Below are 16,896 nucleotides of genomic sequence, written 5' to 3' on the forward strand. Positions count from 1 at the left end.
AGGAGGCGGAAACTTTTTTTTCTTATTCTCAATAAAATAAAAAAAATGAAAAAAAAAAGAGATAAGCCCCCAAGAATCCATGGTGTAGAAAGATAAGTACAGAAAGTCTAACAACATAGACAATATAATCAGTGAGACTGTAGTAGTTTTCTTAACCCAGTGAAAGAAATGAATTTCTAAATCAAAATATGAGAGACACTTGTAACAGATTAATTAAACATGAATGGCTTAGCTTTTGAATCCAGTTGAAGAGAGGAAGGAGGGAATATATTAACAAGGGAGGTCAAGATAATGATGGAGAAATCTACAGAGACAACTGAACCAACCTTATGGGATTTCATGGGAACTGATAACTGTGGAGCCTCAATGGGACCAAACTAGAGCCTTCATATGTGGGAGACAGTGATGATGCTTGGACTATCTGACAAGCCCCTGGCAATAAGTCGAAGATCTATTCTTGGTGCATGAGCTAGCTTGCTGGAATCCATTCCCTATGATGGGATTTCATGCTCAACCTCAATGCAGCGGGGAGGGGCTTAGTCCTGCCCCAAGTTAATGTGACATACTTTGTTGACTCCTCATGGGAGCCCTTACCCTTGGGAGAAGTGGGTGGGGGATAGGCTTGGGGGGAGGCGAGGGAGGTGGGAGAGTGGTGGGGGTGGGAGAATTGTGGTGGGAGGGTAAAATGAAATTTAAAAAGTAAATAAAATGCATGTGATAAAAAAGAAAATTAGTCAATTTCCACACAACAGACATGCACTTTCAAGACATACATATTAATTGATAAACAACAGGTAGTTTACCCACACAGTGGAGTATTATTTGGTCATAGGAAGAAACAAAGTAGTGAGATGGAAAAATGTGAGTCACTCTCCAAAGCATTAGTTTGATGAAAATAAGCCAGGCACAAATTGTCACATGCTGTACGATTCTGGTGATGGGGAACATCCACAATTGTTAACGTTATAGCAAAAGAAAGGTTTGTGGCTGTCAGGGTCTGGAGGGAAAAGAAGGTGGGTGATTACTGCTTAGTGGGGACAGAACTTCCTTCCGTGCTGATAAAAATGTTTGCAACTTGGTGGAGGTCGTTGTTCAACATTCTGATTGTATTAAATGCCACTGACTTGTTAAACTCAGATGTTTAACTTGTTAAAATCATTTCACAGTACTTCATATGAGTTTCAGCTCCAAAGTTTTAAGCTGCATATTTTATTTCCATCAAAAATTAAAACTTATGATAAGCTTTAGGTACCATGAGAGTTTGGTTAACTTGCCACAAACTAGAGGTACTTTTGATTTGAGCATTTTCAGAAGACTTTGAGGATGGAAAATCCCCACTGAAGTGTGGGTAGCATGATTGCATGTACTGAGGTCTCTGGGTGAAACAGGTGTAGGTCTACTGAGCATCAGAATCCACCCCTTTGTGTCCTGACTGCAGACACATTGTAACCAGCCACCTCAAGACCTTCACCTGGGTTACAACACCACCATGCGAGAATTAATTGATTATCAATGTGATTTATTCTTTCCACCCATCCTAGGAAAGCAAAACACCAGTGTAGACAAGAGAACAAGCATTTATTATCAGAATGTTCCGTAATGATAAAAGAATTATATTTGGAGAGACATCTGATGGATTTGTAACTTCTGTCTCTTCAAAAACACCCATGTTTACCTAAAAACTGAGATGAAAAGAACACATTAGAACGAATGTCTCAGTCTCCCCTCCTGCCCAAAGATCAATATTACACGTGTCTTCTTCTCTAATAAATAGTTTTTTTTCTCTCTGAGGAGAGATCAGAATAGTTTGGGTCCACGGGGCAGGAGATGTGACCTAAGAAGAGTGCATGCATTCCTGATTATAAAAACTGAATATACTTAAAAAAATAACATAACATGTACAGCCTGCTGTTTGAAAGACACAATTCATTGATCACTGTCAATGGTCAGGGAATTTGTTTAAATCAGAAATCTCCTATGTAGATGATGGAGACTCTCCAACCATCTAAGATTTGATATGCATGCACACAAGAAAGTGGTGGAGAATGATGCATTCACAGGGAAAGCTCACACAATATGTTTTAGGTAATGACCAAGTCATGATGGCAAAGGGGAGAGCAGATTCAATTATGTTTTAAAGTCCTTAAAATTTTGTATCTGTGTAGGTGTGTGGGGCAGCACATGCACACATCTTGTGTGGGAGAGAGTTCCAGGAGAGAACAGAAAAAAACGCAGATGTTTCTCTTGTTACGCTGCTTCCGTGTTTCACTGAGTTTCTATCTCATACTTATTTCCTGACTCAAAACAAGTTTTAAAACTGTAAACAATGCATTCATAATGAGGCGGCTAATTAGTAATAATTGCTAATGTGACTGAAATTGCAATCACTTTGGAGACACAAATGCATGCATGTCAGAAAAGGTTTAACTGAGGAGTTAAAAACTCACCCGAATATAAGCAACAACAGCTCAGATGAGGCCTCAGACAGTATAGCAAGGAAAAAGGAGGCCAGTTGAGTATCAGCACATTCTTCTGCTGTTGTCTGATTGCAGACACAGTGTAATCAGCTGTCCTAAGGCACTGTTCAAACCATGATGGACTGTATCCCCATAGCAAAATGAGAACCCAATTAAACCCTTCCCTCCTTGGTTGAGTTGCTTTCCTTGGGTGTTTTATCACAGCAATGACAAAATGAACACACAACTGTAATTATTAAACAGCATGTAAAAGGATACCAGCCTGTCAGATTTGCCGATGATCCAGTGTACTTGTTTTGTTTGTGACTGTGTTTGTGCTACAAAGCCAAGCTGAATATTTGTGACCAGCACTACATAGTCTGGTAAGTCTGCTGTACTCAACAGGAGATACTTCACAGGAAGTGTCTGTTGGCCCCTGACTAAGTCATAGCCAGGAGACCAAGATCTCAGGCTCCTCATCCATCAACCAAATGTCTTGCTCCTTTCATAGCTCATAGGACATTGTTCCACATTCTCCCATCATCTTACTTGTAAGGAGAGCATTGCTTCCATTTCCTATCTCTGTTGTAGTTGTCAGTCAGTGAACACCAACTCCGATTCAAAATGTAGCCTTCCTTGGTACATTCGTTAATAAACTTTTTTCTAAATTGAAAAGGGAAGATACACATTGGAGGATCTGCAGAGAAAAATGGGTAAAGGATACATTAAGAACACTGTCCTCAAATTAATACCTGTGGAGAAAACAATTATTTTTTCTAACAGATTGTTTTCAAGTTCTGCAAATTATGCAGAGAAGACAATATCTGAGCTTATTTTTTTTCCCCAAAATCCGAAACCTTTTTCCTCTGGGGTTCTGCCATCTTATATATACTCTTATGGGACTCTCACCCAGTGCTGTGCAGTATCTCCACCTTCCTTGGAAGTAAAAGTCAAGGGAACACCAGTCGAAGTCACTGTGGGTGGAAATACAATTGTAGTGGACTTCATCACCATAGACGAATGGAAAGACACAGTTAGCAATGGAAATTTCTGGAAAAGAGAATGATTTCAGAATATAAAATTAGTTCATATTGTAAACTAACTTTGAAATTGTTTGCTTCTTGAGGTTGGTCTCACTGTGTAACCCAGATAGACTTTAAACTCAGTCTATAACCAAGACTTACTTGGAGCTCGGGTTAGTCCTCTGTCTCAGCTTTCTGAGTGTTGTGATTGCAAGCCGGAGCTATCGTGCATGACTCAGACTTGACTTTGAAAAGCCAATTCAAATCAGTACCCTGGAGACAGGGTACTGATCACTCTCTCACTACCCCCGCATACATCTAAAGCCGGTGTCTCTTGCTGCCTTTCATGCTTGTGACACAAAATATCTGCAAAACGTCCAAGGAAGCCTCATTATGTCTCAGAGATGGGTTCAGGTTGGAGATGCTGGTTTCCTCAGTGAAAGTCCTTTAGCAGTGAGGGATCTCATTTGTCAGAGTTCTTCTCACCATCTGTGTTGACTAGTTTTTTTTTTTTTTTTTTTTTTTTTTTTTTTTTTTTTATCAGTTTGACACAGACTAAAGTCACCTGGGAAGAATGAATCTCAATCAAGGAATTTTCTCTGTCAGATTGGCCTGTGTACATATCTGTAGGGCTTTTTCTTGACTAGCGATTGATGTAGGAGGGTCTATTCCACAGTGGACGATGTTCTTGGAAGGCTGTCCCGTTTTCTACAAGAAAGCAGGATGAACAAGGAACAAAGAGCAAGCAGATTGGCAGAATTCCTCCATGTTACCATCGTCGGCCCCTGTTTGAGTTCTTGCCCTGGTTTCCCTCAGTGATGGTTTGGGATTGTTAAATGTTAACCCATAATCCCTTCCTTCTCAAGCTGATTTTTGTATTTTATCAGGGCAACCAAATGTAATTAGAATAGAAATTGATATTGGTATTCCTTAAAATGGACTTGACAGTCTTGTTCTTTTCTTCCTGTTCAGTCACACCTTTTAATATACATTATGTGTAATTATCACATCAAAAGCATGAATTCAATGACACAAATACTTAGGATGAAACATAACAGAAAGTTAAACCTCAGGTCACCTCTTCAAGAAAGATACAGACAGGCTCCAAAACCACAGAGAAACCCTGTCTCGAAAAACCAAAAAAAAAAAAAAAGAAAGATACAGAGTAAATAGTCCTGGGAGGCAATTTAGAAATCTGTATTAGAAATGAGTGTAAAAACAGCCAGTGACCTTTCTAGTTCCATTTGTAGGAATCAACACAAGGTAAACTGTCCACAGAGAGATGAACTTCCACATGGGTGTGGGGATGCCTCATGATTTTTTAAATTTATTCTTCTCTCATACATTACATTCTTACTGCAGTTTCACCTCCATGACTGTGTTGTTCTTTGGGAAGACTGTGAAGGATCTGTGGCGTTTTGGACTGGAAACAGCATTCTTCTATCTTTACTGCCTCTGTTACTGCTTGAGTTCCCTTCCCTGACTTCCTTCAATGATGAATTGTGGTTGGTAGGTGTAAGCCAAAAAAGCCCTTTCTTTTCCAAATTGGTTTAGGTCAGTGTTTTATCACAGCAACAGACAGACACCAGGACATATCTGTTTCCCTCTATTCTGGAAAAAAATAATTTCCTGTTTTGCCAAAGTAATCTCTAAAACATCTCTCCAATATCTCATTGTCAACCATGTCTTTCACCTTTCCTTCCTTCCCTTTTTCCTCCCTCCCTCCTTCCATCCCCCTTCCTTCCTTCCTTCCTTCCTTCCTTCCTTCCTTCCTTCCTTCCTTCCTTCCTTCCTTCCTTCCTTCCCTCTCTCTCTTTCTTCTTTCCCCCTTCTCCCTCCCTTTTCTTCTCCTCCTTCCTCTTCTGCTTCTTCCCCTTTTCTTCCTCTTTCTCCTTCTTTTCCCTCTTCATTCTCTCCTATTTTTCTTCCTCATCCTCAGCACTTTCTTTGTCCTGTTTGCAGCAATAGTAAAACTGTGACTTTTTCCTTGCTGAATGGCACACTTTTAATCACTAACCCAACTCCACTTACTAACTACTTACATTCTCTAGTTCTTAGAATAAGAAATAGCTTCAGGTGGCTTATACTCTGACCATTAAAAATTCATGTTGTAATGATTTATATTAATTACTTTGATTTAACCACTCTTGTTGTGAATATACATCCAAACATTGTTTAACTGCCTACATGATAATTATTATTTGTTAATGAAAAAGGAAAGAACAAAGTAAAGAAATTTACATTCTCTTATATTAGTCCCATTGGAGAAGAAAACATTTTTTTTTAAGTGACTAGGAATTGGTTACTGAATTGTACTTTTAATATTTGTCTGCTGTGACCCAGGGAAGGCCCTCATATCAGAATAATAATACAAGGAAAAGCTACATGAAAGAAAAGTGCAAGAACTTAAAAAATAATGGCTTTTAAGGGTTGGAGGCTGACATTTGAGAGTCTGTCCAACAGAGTTGGCTGTCTTACCTTGTTTGGGGGGATGTAAATGAGAGATCAATTCTGAAAGACAGAAATAATGGACAAAATGTAAGCCACCTCCTAAAAATACATACTCAGGATAACTATGAAATGCACAGCAACATTCTGCAATGCCACATCACGTTGGGGCTGCATATCTACCCAGGAAATGTCACGTCAAACTATGAAAGACCACACTTCAGATTCAGCTCTTACTCTTCCAGATATCTTCCCTGGTGTAGGTTAGAGTCATTCACAATATTAAGTACAATTCAAATTCCTCCTACTTATTGTTGTTCAACAGATTTCAACTCAGAAAAATATCTCTGAAGGGCAATGGCATTTACTGGGAATTAGCAGAACATTGTAGGGAGATTCCTGGTGCCATAGTAAATGTTAGTCATATGTAAGGGACCTAGGGCAAGGGGAAAAAGTGAAGGCAAAAGTAAGGAGGGTTTTCAGGTAAATTTGGATTGGCATTGTTTTTAATCACTCATGTTCAGGTTGGTTCTAACTCAAAATTCGATAGACACTTGTGGGAAAATGTGATTGACATAGCATTTCTTTATGAGTATTTATATTTCTTTTGGGTACAGATCTGGGGCTGAAATTATTTCACTTGAAGGAAAATGGATTAAGCAATTCCTTTTACAAAAACAAATACTATTTTTCTCTCATATATATGTAGTGACATATTTCCATATCTATAAATTATATTGGTCACTTTGGATCCACAATTGTGAAACAGAGGGAGCTGGATTTTTGTGCTTAGTTACCATTCTCATTTTATAAAGTTTATAACTCAAACCAATAAATCGGTGCCATCTACATTAAGGGTATATCCTACTTAAAATAATTTAACCAAGATAATTTCTTACAAGCGTGGCTAGGTTAGAATAATCTAGATGATTTCTCACAGATATGTCCATAATCTTGTCTCCTATATGGTTGTAGGTCCTGTCAAGTTGGTTGGCATAATTAATCATCACCCAGATTATATGTGACCTGAAATTAGAAAGAAGTCTACTGAAGGGAGGAAGGAGAGCTACAGAAGAGGGCAGAGGGACACAGGAGGCTAGAGATGGAAAAAGATCAGTAAAAGCAAAGAATGCAAGTGAGACTACAGGGAAAATGGTGCTCTATAGAGAGTGCATACATTTGTCATATAGCTAACTTTATACCTCACAATACTTATACATTGCGCGGCGGTGGGGAAGAGACAGAAATCTTTAATAAATAAATAAATAAATTAAAAAGAGGCAAAAAAACATACTTTATGCTTAAATGCCTTGTGATTTATATCTCATACAAATTCATATGAGAGAAACTCTATAGTTAATTAAAACCATTATTTTGCATGCTAATTATAAAACTAATCAAAAGGATCCTGGTAGCCAGGCTATTTCCGCACTGGATGTAAACAGTACGAATGTAAATAATAACCTTAGAGAACTTACTCAGACTGTGATACAGCAAGACACTGCAAAGAGCACTTGAGAATGTTGGGGAATAAAAGAAAGATACAATATTAAGCCATGTTACCATCTTAACCAAAATGAGTGAATGTCACTTCTCAACTGAGTATATTTTATCTTGCACTGCTTTCTTTTCTCCTACACAAAATTTATTGAGATTTACAATCATATAATTGACCTCTTTACTGATTGCATTCTAGCTTGGATTATTCTTATTTCCTTTAAACCTTTGGTACCAACAAAAAATTTAATCTTAACCCGTTGCCATTGTTCTTGAGGTCTCAGTAGTCCTCCTTGTCCGCTATGTTCAGCGAGACCAGTTTTGACCCAGGCTTTTTCAGACCCAGGCCAGCTGGCCTTGAGGGTTTTTGATTCTACTGGACCTATTGGTTTCGTGGGAGCCTAGGCAGTTTCGTGGATGCTCACCTTACTAGACCTGGATGGAGGTGGGTGGTCCTTGGACTTCCCACAGGGCAGAGAACCCTGATTGCTTTTTGGGCTGACAAGGGNAATAAATAAATTAAAAAAAAGATGTACGAGTTAGTTAATAAGAAGCCTGAGCAAATAAACCAACCAGTTTATAATTAAAAAAAATTAATCTTATCTAAGAGCTGAGAATATGTTTTAGTTGGTTGAGTGCTTGAATAGCACACACAAAAGTCTTGGCTTGATCTCAACAACCTATAAATTGAGTAGGGATGATGACATTTGTCTGTAATCTCAGCACTCAGGAGGTAGAAGCTGAAAGATCAGGAGTTCAAGGCTATCTTTGTTTACCTAGTGAACATGAGGTCTACTTGGGCTATGTGAGACTTCTTTAAAACATACTAGTACAACAACTAAACATTCAGGGTACTCCATCTAATGCTCTGCATTTTTTTTCAAGCTGCAATGCATGGAAAGCCCAACTTTCTGTAGCACTCTATTCCTGTGAACATAGCTGCAGGATGCTGACCACTCTAAGGAAGTCCTCTACCGTTCCTGATTGACCCTCACAACTACACTGTAAGATGAGACGCCTTGTTCTACATTCCATTTCCTTGTTTCCTGAGGATGCCATTCATGTAGTTCAAGTTTCAAGTGACTTATGTAAGGAATCAAGATGAATTTTCCCCCCCACAAATCTGAATCTGATTCCACTCACCCTGACATCTGCCCCACTGGCAACCCGTGTCATGTGTATTTGAAACTTATACTTTCAACACTTGAAACAGATACTTTCAGTGAATAGTCAGCTAAAAATGCATTAATAAATTACTGTGATGCAAAGAATATCTGGGGCCATATCTATTTATTTTAAACCTTGCTTCTTTAGCAACAGACTTTGCAGAAATTTCTAAATCAATCCATCATAGCATTCCTCTTTTATGAAAATTTTTTTATTGCTGTGTAACTACTGATACTGAGGCCCTTTCTCAGGTAAAATCTGTTCTGTGCTCACTCAACCAAGGAGGGGAAGAACACAAGTAGAATCCATGACTCTCTGCTCTCGATTTGCTAGACTGAAAAGCTATTATGAACAGTTGATCTTCAGCATTTCTTTTTTTTAATTTTAATTTTATTTATTTTAATTTTATTTTTTTATTTATTTTTCCATTCAATTATTTACACTTCTTTCCTTTCTTCCTCCTCCCAATCCCCTCCCGCTCCCCCACATACCCTCCTCCCTCTCCCACCCTGCTTGAAAGAGGGCAGGGAACCATACCCTGTGGGAAGTCCAAGGCCCTCCCCCCTACATCCAGGCCTAGGGAGCTGTGCATCCATATAGACTAGGGTCCCCCAAAGCCAGAACATGCCACAAAAACAAGTCCCAGTGCCTTTATCAATGGCTTCTTAGTCAGCCCCCATTGTCAGCCACAATCAGAGAGTCCTGTTTGATTACATGCTCATTTAGACCCAGTCCAGCTGGATTTGGTGAGCTCCCATTAGAACAGGCACACTGCCTCAGTTGGTGGACCAACCCTTCGCGGTCCTGACTTCTTTGTTCATCTTCTCCCTCCTTCTGCCTTTCAACTGGACCTTGGGTGGTCAGCATTTCTCAGTCCTTACTAGCTCTGGAATCTTCCCCTTCAACTCTCACCCTGCCTTTTCCACCTCACCTGCATCCAGTCCATACATGCAGACAGCTAAAACCAGCCAGCCCACAAGATGTCTCATCACCTCCAGTTGCCTGCAGATGGCACACACAGGAGCAAACCTTGCTTCTGACTTTATACTCTCCCTTTCTGCTCCTCCTACTCTGTCTGCTTACACATGCTTCCTCCACATATTTGCCATGTCACTGGGAAAAGTTATCATTATAAAGAGGATTAGAAGAATACTTTTTAACAAAGAAGGGAAGATATAAATAATTCAAGAATGAAAGAACTCTCAGACACAGTGAAATCTTTTTGTCCTAAATGTAGAGTGACTCAATGTCTATCTTAGATTGTGTTCCATGGTGTCATTCTAAAAGTGTTGCCTTTTGGGGGAATTTGGCTTTGCAAAAAAGACAGCCAATCTGAAAAATTTTCACTTTGTTATCTTTAATCTCTATCCTTTTCTCTTTGAGACATGGACAGTAAAGTAATACCCATATATTCATTTGAAATTATTGACTTTGCCCAATTACAGAACAATTCATTGTATATGAATAGAAAACTAGGAGATAGCAATCCAGAAGACAAAATTTATTTTCTCTTTTCAATCTTTGCCATCCTAGTGACTCTGAAGTGTTGCTTTTGCATTTGGAGCCTAATTTGGGAGAGAAATTGGTACTGTTTGAAGTTACTTATTTTCTATCATAACACAGTTTTGAACTAGAAAAAGAATATATATACACTTTTCTGAGAATGAGAGGTTATTTCCCATACCTCTTATTTATAGAGTGATATTTGTGTCTGAGAGTTCGTTCATTCTTGAATTATTTATATCTTACCTTCTTTGTTAAAAAGTATTCTTCTAATCCTCTTTATAATGATCATAACTTTTCACAGTGACATGGCAAATATGTTCCTGATTATTCATGAAGTTATGGAAATTATGAAAAAAAATTGTACATAATGAGCAAGGGATGGTCTAAAGATTTGTCTTGTGCTACATGCTGAAGAACATTTTGATCAGAGACCAGAACATCTTAGCCTCTGGAAAGACTGACAAGTATCAGAAAGAACCCATTATTCCTTTCTTGCTCAACTGGATAGTTATTATTTCCTGAGGCTCTTGTCACTAGCACTAAAGGTAATGTTTTCTCATTTTCTCAGAACCGAGGTTGGTACTTTACCAACAGTATTAGGTAGACTGAAGCAAGCTTCAAAGAAAAATTTTTCTTGACCTAAACATAAACCTACAAAATGGCAAAGCTGAGCTTATATTCCAAAGCTTCTATATACTCCATTTTCAGATCCATGAAAACCAGTAGTGTCTGATACACACAGATTGCATAAGGCTTGAGTTTTGTGTGGAACACAAAAACAGAGAGATACTGTAATGCATTTGTACTTTACCCTTTATTTAAAACATGAGTCCATAACTTGTTAAAAATATACTCACATTGCTTTCACAGAGACAAATGTCCAAATCATGGAATTATAACCCATTAGTGGAGATTATATCTAAAAACTCTCTTTGTGGCAGAAGATGCTAAATATCTGTGTTTCATAACCACACATCATAAGGAGAGAATCATGTTCTCACCCACCTTGAGTATTTGTTACTCACACTCAAAAAAGACATGAATGGCAGATGAAGACTAGCTGAGAAAGAGGCCCGCAAATAGTGGAAGGGTCCCTGAAGACATACATACAAGCAACATTATACAGGCTGAGCAGGTCATACATAGGAATATATATATGTATATATACATATATATATACATAATATGAAGTAACTGTAAATTCTATCCAAGTTGTTCTTTAGCACTTTGTGTAACAAAAAAAGCTATCCTAAGACAAGTGGTTAGAAAAAGTACACAGAAAACAGTCCACCTGAAAAATGGATCCTTTAACAAGCAGAAATTGTTGGTAGTCAGAGGTAGAATTCCTAGGAACTGCACTGTCAACTTTCTCAGGCATGTATTCCACACGGCCAAGGACCCCAAGAGCTAAGTCATGTTCATGTTCACATAGTAACAGGCTCCTGCATTAGGTCAGCAAGCTCAGAATTCCGCGGCAAACCTCTGGTGCATCCTCCACTGTTCTGTTGCTGTTCACTAGTTTAGGGGTGGTTGTTTGTTTTTAGTTTTGTTTGCTTGAGGGCTTGTCTGCCTGTTCTTCAGTGTGTGTGTGTGTGTGTGTGTGTGTGTGTGTGTGTGTGTGTGTGTATGTGTTGCTAGGGACTGAAGCCAGGACCCTGAGCATACTGAGTANCAGTTATGCCAGCAGCATTTGTTGAATTTGTTTTCTTCTTTCCATTGTATAATTTTACTTTCTTTGTAAAAATTCAGGTGTTTATAGGTGTGTGGATTAATAGCAGAGTCTTTGATTTGATTCCATTGATTCACCTATCTTTTTTCTTTTTTTTGCCAATACCAAGATGTTTTCATTACTGTAGCTCCATAGTAGAGCTTGATGTCAGGGATGGTGATCCCCCCAGAAGTTCTTTTATTATATAGGATTGTTTTGGCTGTGCTGGATTTTTTTGTTTTTGCATATGAAGCTTCTCTGAATTATTCCAGATGTCCCTGGCTGTATTCTCCCTCATATCTACAATAAAAACCCCACCCTCAACCATAAAAAGGAAAGATAACACTGTGATGTTGGAGTCTACTCTTTGTGTTGTGATTCACATTAAACTGCCTTGCTCTGTTGATAGGGCAGAACTTAGGTAGGTGGGGAGGACTGGACTGAATGCTGGGAGAAAGAAGGGCCGAGTCAGAGACATGCCATGAATCTGCCACCAGAGATAGATGTGCTTTGCCAGTAAGCCACTGCCACATGGAAATATTTAGATTACTAGAAATGGGTTAAATTAATATAAGAGTTAGCCAATAAGAAGCTAGAGCTAATTGTCCTAGCAGTGTTTTAATGAATATAGTTTCTGTATGGTTATTTCAGTTCTGGGTGGCTGGGACAAACAAGTGAACTCCTTACTACATATCGGTGACAATGTGATGGTCTAAAGTAGACAAGATTGCCAGGCAAATATTGGGAGCTCGGGGGTGGGGGTGGGGTGGGAGTAAAAGGATATGGGGAGAGAAAAGTGAGAAGGGGGGATGGGGAGAGCCTTGGGGAATGGGATGGTTGGGATAGAGGACGGGTGGATATGGGAGCAGGGAAGTATATATCTTAATTAAGGGAGCCATTTTGTGATTGGCAAGAGACTTGACTCTAGAGGAGATCCCAGGTGTCCAAGAACATGTCCTAGCTAGTTCCTTGGACAGCTGAGGAGAGGGAGCATGAAATGGCCTTATCCTGTTGTAGCCACTCTGATGAATATCTTGCATATCACCTTAGAACCTTCATCTGGCGATGGATGGAGATAGAGACAGAGACCCACATTGGAGCATTGGACTGAGCTCCCAAGGTCCAAATAAGGAACAGAAGGAGGGAGAACATGAGGAAGGAAGTCAGGACCGCGAAGGGTGCGCCCACCCAATGTGATGGTGGAACTTATCTAATGGGAACTCACCAAGGCCAGCTAGACTGGGACTGATGGAGCATGTGATCAAACTGGAAAATTTTAATAAAATTAAAAAAAAACCTGAGAGAGCTTAATTGTAGACACACAAATACAGAGTTTAACACAGCTTCTTGCTGTTTGCTGGTGGTGTGCCACAGCTCCTTAAAGAGCGGTATTCCTGACTCAGTCATAGCAAAAGAAAAAAAGTCATGCAGTTTTAAAATGCAGACTTTTGGGGCTATGCTGGGGTGCTGGTCGCTCACCGTTTGGTCCACTCTAGGCAGTCACTGTCTGTGTCTCAGGGAGCAGCTGAGGTCTTGGGAATAAGTGGGTTTGGAGGCAGAATGGGACTTGTAGATTAAAGGATCTGATCAGGGGTGGAGGAGCAGCCTTTCTATAGGAGGCTTGCTTCTGACCAGCTAGTGTGGCCATTTTTGCCCAAATGTCACAGAGTAAAAAAAATACATTTTCCTATACTGTTATTTATTTTTAATATTTAACGAAGATTGCTTTTAATCTGAGTTCCATGAAGGGCACTGGAGTTTCATGACAATATATTAACAAACAGGTAACTAAAAAAGCATATATTTGATGACTCAAGATTCTAAGATTTGGAGCTAGAGGTTAAGAACACTGTACTGCAAATGCAGATGATTTGAATTCACTTCCGAGGACCCAAACCAAGCATATTACAGTAACTGTAGCTCACTGCAGGGAATAGATTCACTTTTTTGGCCTTCAAAGGGACTATACACAAAAATGTGCACACACCACCAACATCAATACAACCACCTTTACCATCACCACCTCCATCACCACCACTATTACTACTATTGTATTTTAAAATAATTATCCACAATTAAATAACAGATACTTATTCTATGACCACACCCAGTCATTCACATGTATAATGACAGAAAAATAAACATATCCATATAAGATTCAGTATAGATATAAGATTCTAGTGTTTAGAGTTTATTTCCATGGGAATAGCTCTGGAGGAAATCCAGCCATGTTTTCCTGGAATGCTTTATCAAAGGCCTCAGCTTGTGCTACTGTAATGTGATTCTTCCAGTCCCCAGTTGTGCCTGTAAAATGTGAAGCAGACACATAGATGGGTTAATAATGATCTTTATACCACTCACTTCTTCCTTCGCAAGCTCTTACCATCTGTTTGATGAAGAACATAAATTTAATAAAGTGGAACTACTGGTGAACCCCTAGTGATCCATTCATATGACTTGAAATCACGTAATACATACTATCTACTTCTGTGGAAATCACGTCTTACCTTCTAGTCCCCAAACTACCAGCTATACAATCTAGTAGCAGCAACACAGGCTCTACATTTTCATATGTCCAGATTATTCCTGCCTCCCACCACACCTGTTTTCATTGAACTATTCAACTGAACTCTGTTTTTCAGCTCAGTGATCAAGACACACTTTAATTGTTCTTTCTCCTTTTCAGTGCTCAGTTATAGAAGTTTTTCATAATATGCAAACACCTTTAAAAGCATTTAAAAATTTTACTTATATGTGTGTAGGTACACATGAATGTACACGGATGTAGAGGTTGGAGGCATCAGATTCCCTGGAGGAGAAAATACACACGGTTATGAGCTGCATAACAGCCATCTTGATACTTCCATCAGTTACAGGAGATCCAGCTACTTGTTGGTGAGAACATCCCAGAACTTCTCTTTCCATTCAGCCATGGTGTTTGTTGATTGATGATCTTCATTATTTCATTCCCTGTGCTTTGTAGCATTTCCCATTTTATCCATACACTGGTTCATATTAATCAGTTCCAGTAGTGTTTAGTTTTGGAATTAGAAATACAATGTTGTTCAAAATTTCCCACAGAATTGTGTGTTCCTTCAATATGGAAGACTGATGTCTTCCATAAAATTACATCTTGTCTTTTTGTGTCCTTATTTATGCCACTGTAACTACCTCTTATTATATTCCCTCCACTTAGAATGCTGGAGACCCTACCATTTTCTGTGTTTTACTTCATAGCTCAGGCACTTTGATATGCTCCATGAATTTCCTTTTTGTAGCTATGCATGAAATATGTATATAATATTTTTGAAAGGCAAAATGCTTCTTTTTATTTTTTTGAGATAAAATTTTTCTGTGTATCAGTCCTAGCTGTCCTGTAACTAGTTCTTGTAGACCAGGCTGGCCTTGAACTCACAGAAATCTGCCTACTTCTGCCTCCTGAGTGCTGGGTTTAAAGGCATACATCACCACCACCCAGCTTTAAATGTTTCTTAACTTGCGAAAACTCAAAGCATGTCAGACATATATATCATACTGAGTATGAGATTTGAATGCACTCACAAATGAGTGAGGAAGGTCCTATTGGTGTTTCCACTTTTCTAATGAGAAAAAATTAATCCTTGAGATATTACCCAGCATGACAGTGATAGATGTGTATTTGTGGTCAAAATGATTTACAATTAATGTCATATTTTTCCTTATCACAACAGTCTTTATATATCACATTAGTTAATTTAAATTCTCCAGAAGGAAACCCTTCTATCCCCCTGTGACCTCAGAGGAACTCTGAAACAGAGGCTGCAACTACACAGAGAGGACCAAGAGAGATGACCAAGAAAGGAACTCTCAAGCACAGTCTGTGAGTGCACAGAATGGATCATGAGAGCAAATGAAGTGAGTAGACCAAGACAGTGGACCAAGAGAGCAGGCCAAGGGAGCTCTCAGTGGCTCCCTGAGACACAGACAGTGACAGTATAGAGCAGACCAAGGACAGTTCCCAAAGACACAGACAGCAAGGATTGGACCAAGAGGTAAAAATGTTGCTGGCACCAACTGGAGGAAGAGATGGGTAGGCAAACAATGCAAGAATTCATTCAACATCTTAAAAAGCAACATGCATGACCAGAACCAGTGGTCATACAACAAGAAGACTTGATCATTATGACCCAGAAGAAGCAGAAAAAAAGATTTTAAATCTAACTTTATGAAGTTGATGGGGACATTTAAAGAGGAAACAAATTCCATTAAAGAAATGAAAGAAAAGACAAACAAAAGATTGGAAGAAATCAATAAACCTCTTAAAGAAACATAAGAAACCCAAGAAAAGACAATAAAACAGGTAAAGCAAATAGTTCAAACAGTTAAAGACTTGAAGACTAAAATAGGGTCAATAAAGAAAACACAAACATAGGGAATTCTGGAAATAAAATTCTGAGAAAATGAGCAGGAACAGAATACAAGAGATGGAAGAGAGAACCTCAGGTGTTAAAGCTACTGTAGAGAAAATAGAATCAACAGTCAAAGAAAACATTAAATTCTTTTATTTATTTAATTTATTTATTTGTTTATTTATAAAATTACCGCCTCCTCCCCATTTCCATTTCCCTCCCCCTCCTCCCACACATCTCCCCTCCCCCACTCCCCTACCTTTCTCCCCCTCCCTCCCACTGTATTCCCCCTCCCTCTTGAGAATGATGAGCAGTTCCAGGTTCCCTGCCCTGCAGGAAGTCCAAGGTCCTCTCACTTCTATCCAGGACCAGGAAGGTGAGCATCCGAACGGGCTAGGCTCCCACACAGCCAGTTCATGTATTAGGATCGAAACCTAGTGCCATTGTCCTTGGCTTCTCATCAGCCTTCATTGTCCGCCAGGTTCAGGGAGTCCGGTTTCATCCCATGCTTATTCAGTCCCAGCCCCGGTGGCCTTGATGAGCTCCCAATAGATCAGTTCCACTGTCACAGCGGGTGGGTGCACCCCTCGTGGACCTGACTTCCTTGCTCATGTTCTCTCTCCTTCTGCTCCTCATTTGGGTCTTAAGAGCTTAGTCCGGTGCTCCAATTTGGGTCTCTGTCTCTATCTCTATCCATCGCCAGA

At 39.3% G+C, this 16,896-nt stretch overlaps 2 protein-coding genes across 4 annotated transcripts in view; both read right to left on the reverse strand.

The window, feature by feature from the left end:
- Positions 1–1,565: 1,565 nt before the first annotated feature.
- LOC126494657 (binder of sperm protein homolog 2-like) lies at positions 1,566–11,269 on the reverse strand. 2 transcript variants are annotated; one of them, XM_050132105.1, is made up of 5 exons: positions 9,522–11,269; positions 5,957–5,989; positions 3,366–3,506; positions 3,006–3,153; positions 1,566–1,682 (listed from the first exon to the last, which is right to left on the reverse strand). In XM_050132105.1, exons 1-5 carry the CDS (start codon positions 9,577–9,579, stop codon positions 1,676–1,678), a joined length of 387 nt encoding a protein of 128 aa, XP_049988062.1. In that variant the 5' UTR covers positions 9,580–11,269; the 3' UTR covers positions 1,566–1,675. The 2 variants fall into 2 exon arrangements, with proteins under 2 accessions (XP_049988062.1, XP_049988061.1); XM_050132104.1 differs by lacking the exon at positions 9,522–11,269 and adding an exon at positions 7,405–7,921.
- Positions 11,270–13,560: 2,291 nt separating this feature from the next.
- The window catches only part of LOC126494652 (probable alcohol sulfotransferase), a 71,457-nt gene continuing 68,121 nt past the window's right edge, over positions 13,561–16,896 (reverse strand). For both annotated transcript variants that reach the window (XM_050132097.1, XM_050132096.1), the window contains one exon: positions 13,561–14,108. In XM_050132097.1, coding sequence (XP_049988054.1) covers positions 13,996–14,108 — 113 coding nt within the window. In that variant the 3' untranslated portion in view covers positions 13,561–13,995. The remainder of the gene's footprint in view (positions 14,109–16,896) is intronic.

This window comes from Alexandromys fortis, unplaced genomic scaffold, assembly GCF_014885135.2.
Source record: "Alexandromys fortis isolate MF-2015 unplaced genomic scaffold, M_Fortis_MF-2015_v1.1 scaffold_381, whole genome shotgun sequence".
NCBI lineage: Eukaryota > Metazoa > Chordata > Mammalia > Rodentia > Cricetidae > Alexandromys > Alexandromys fortis.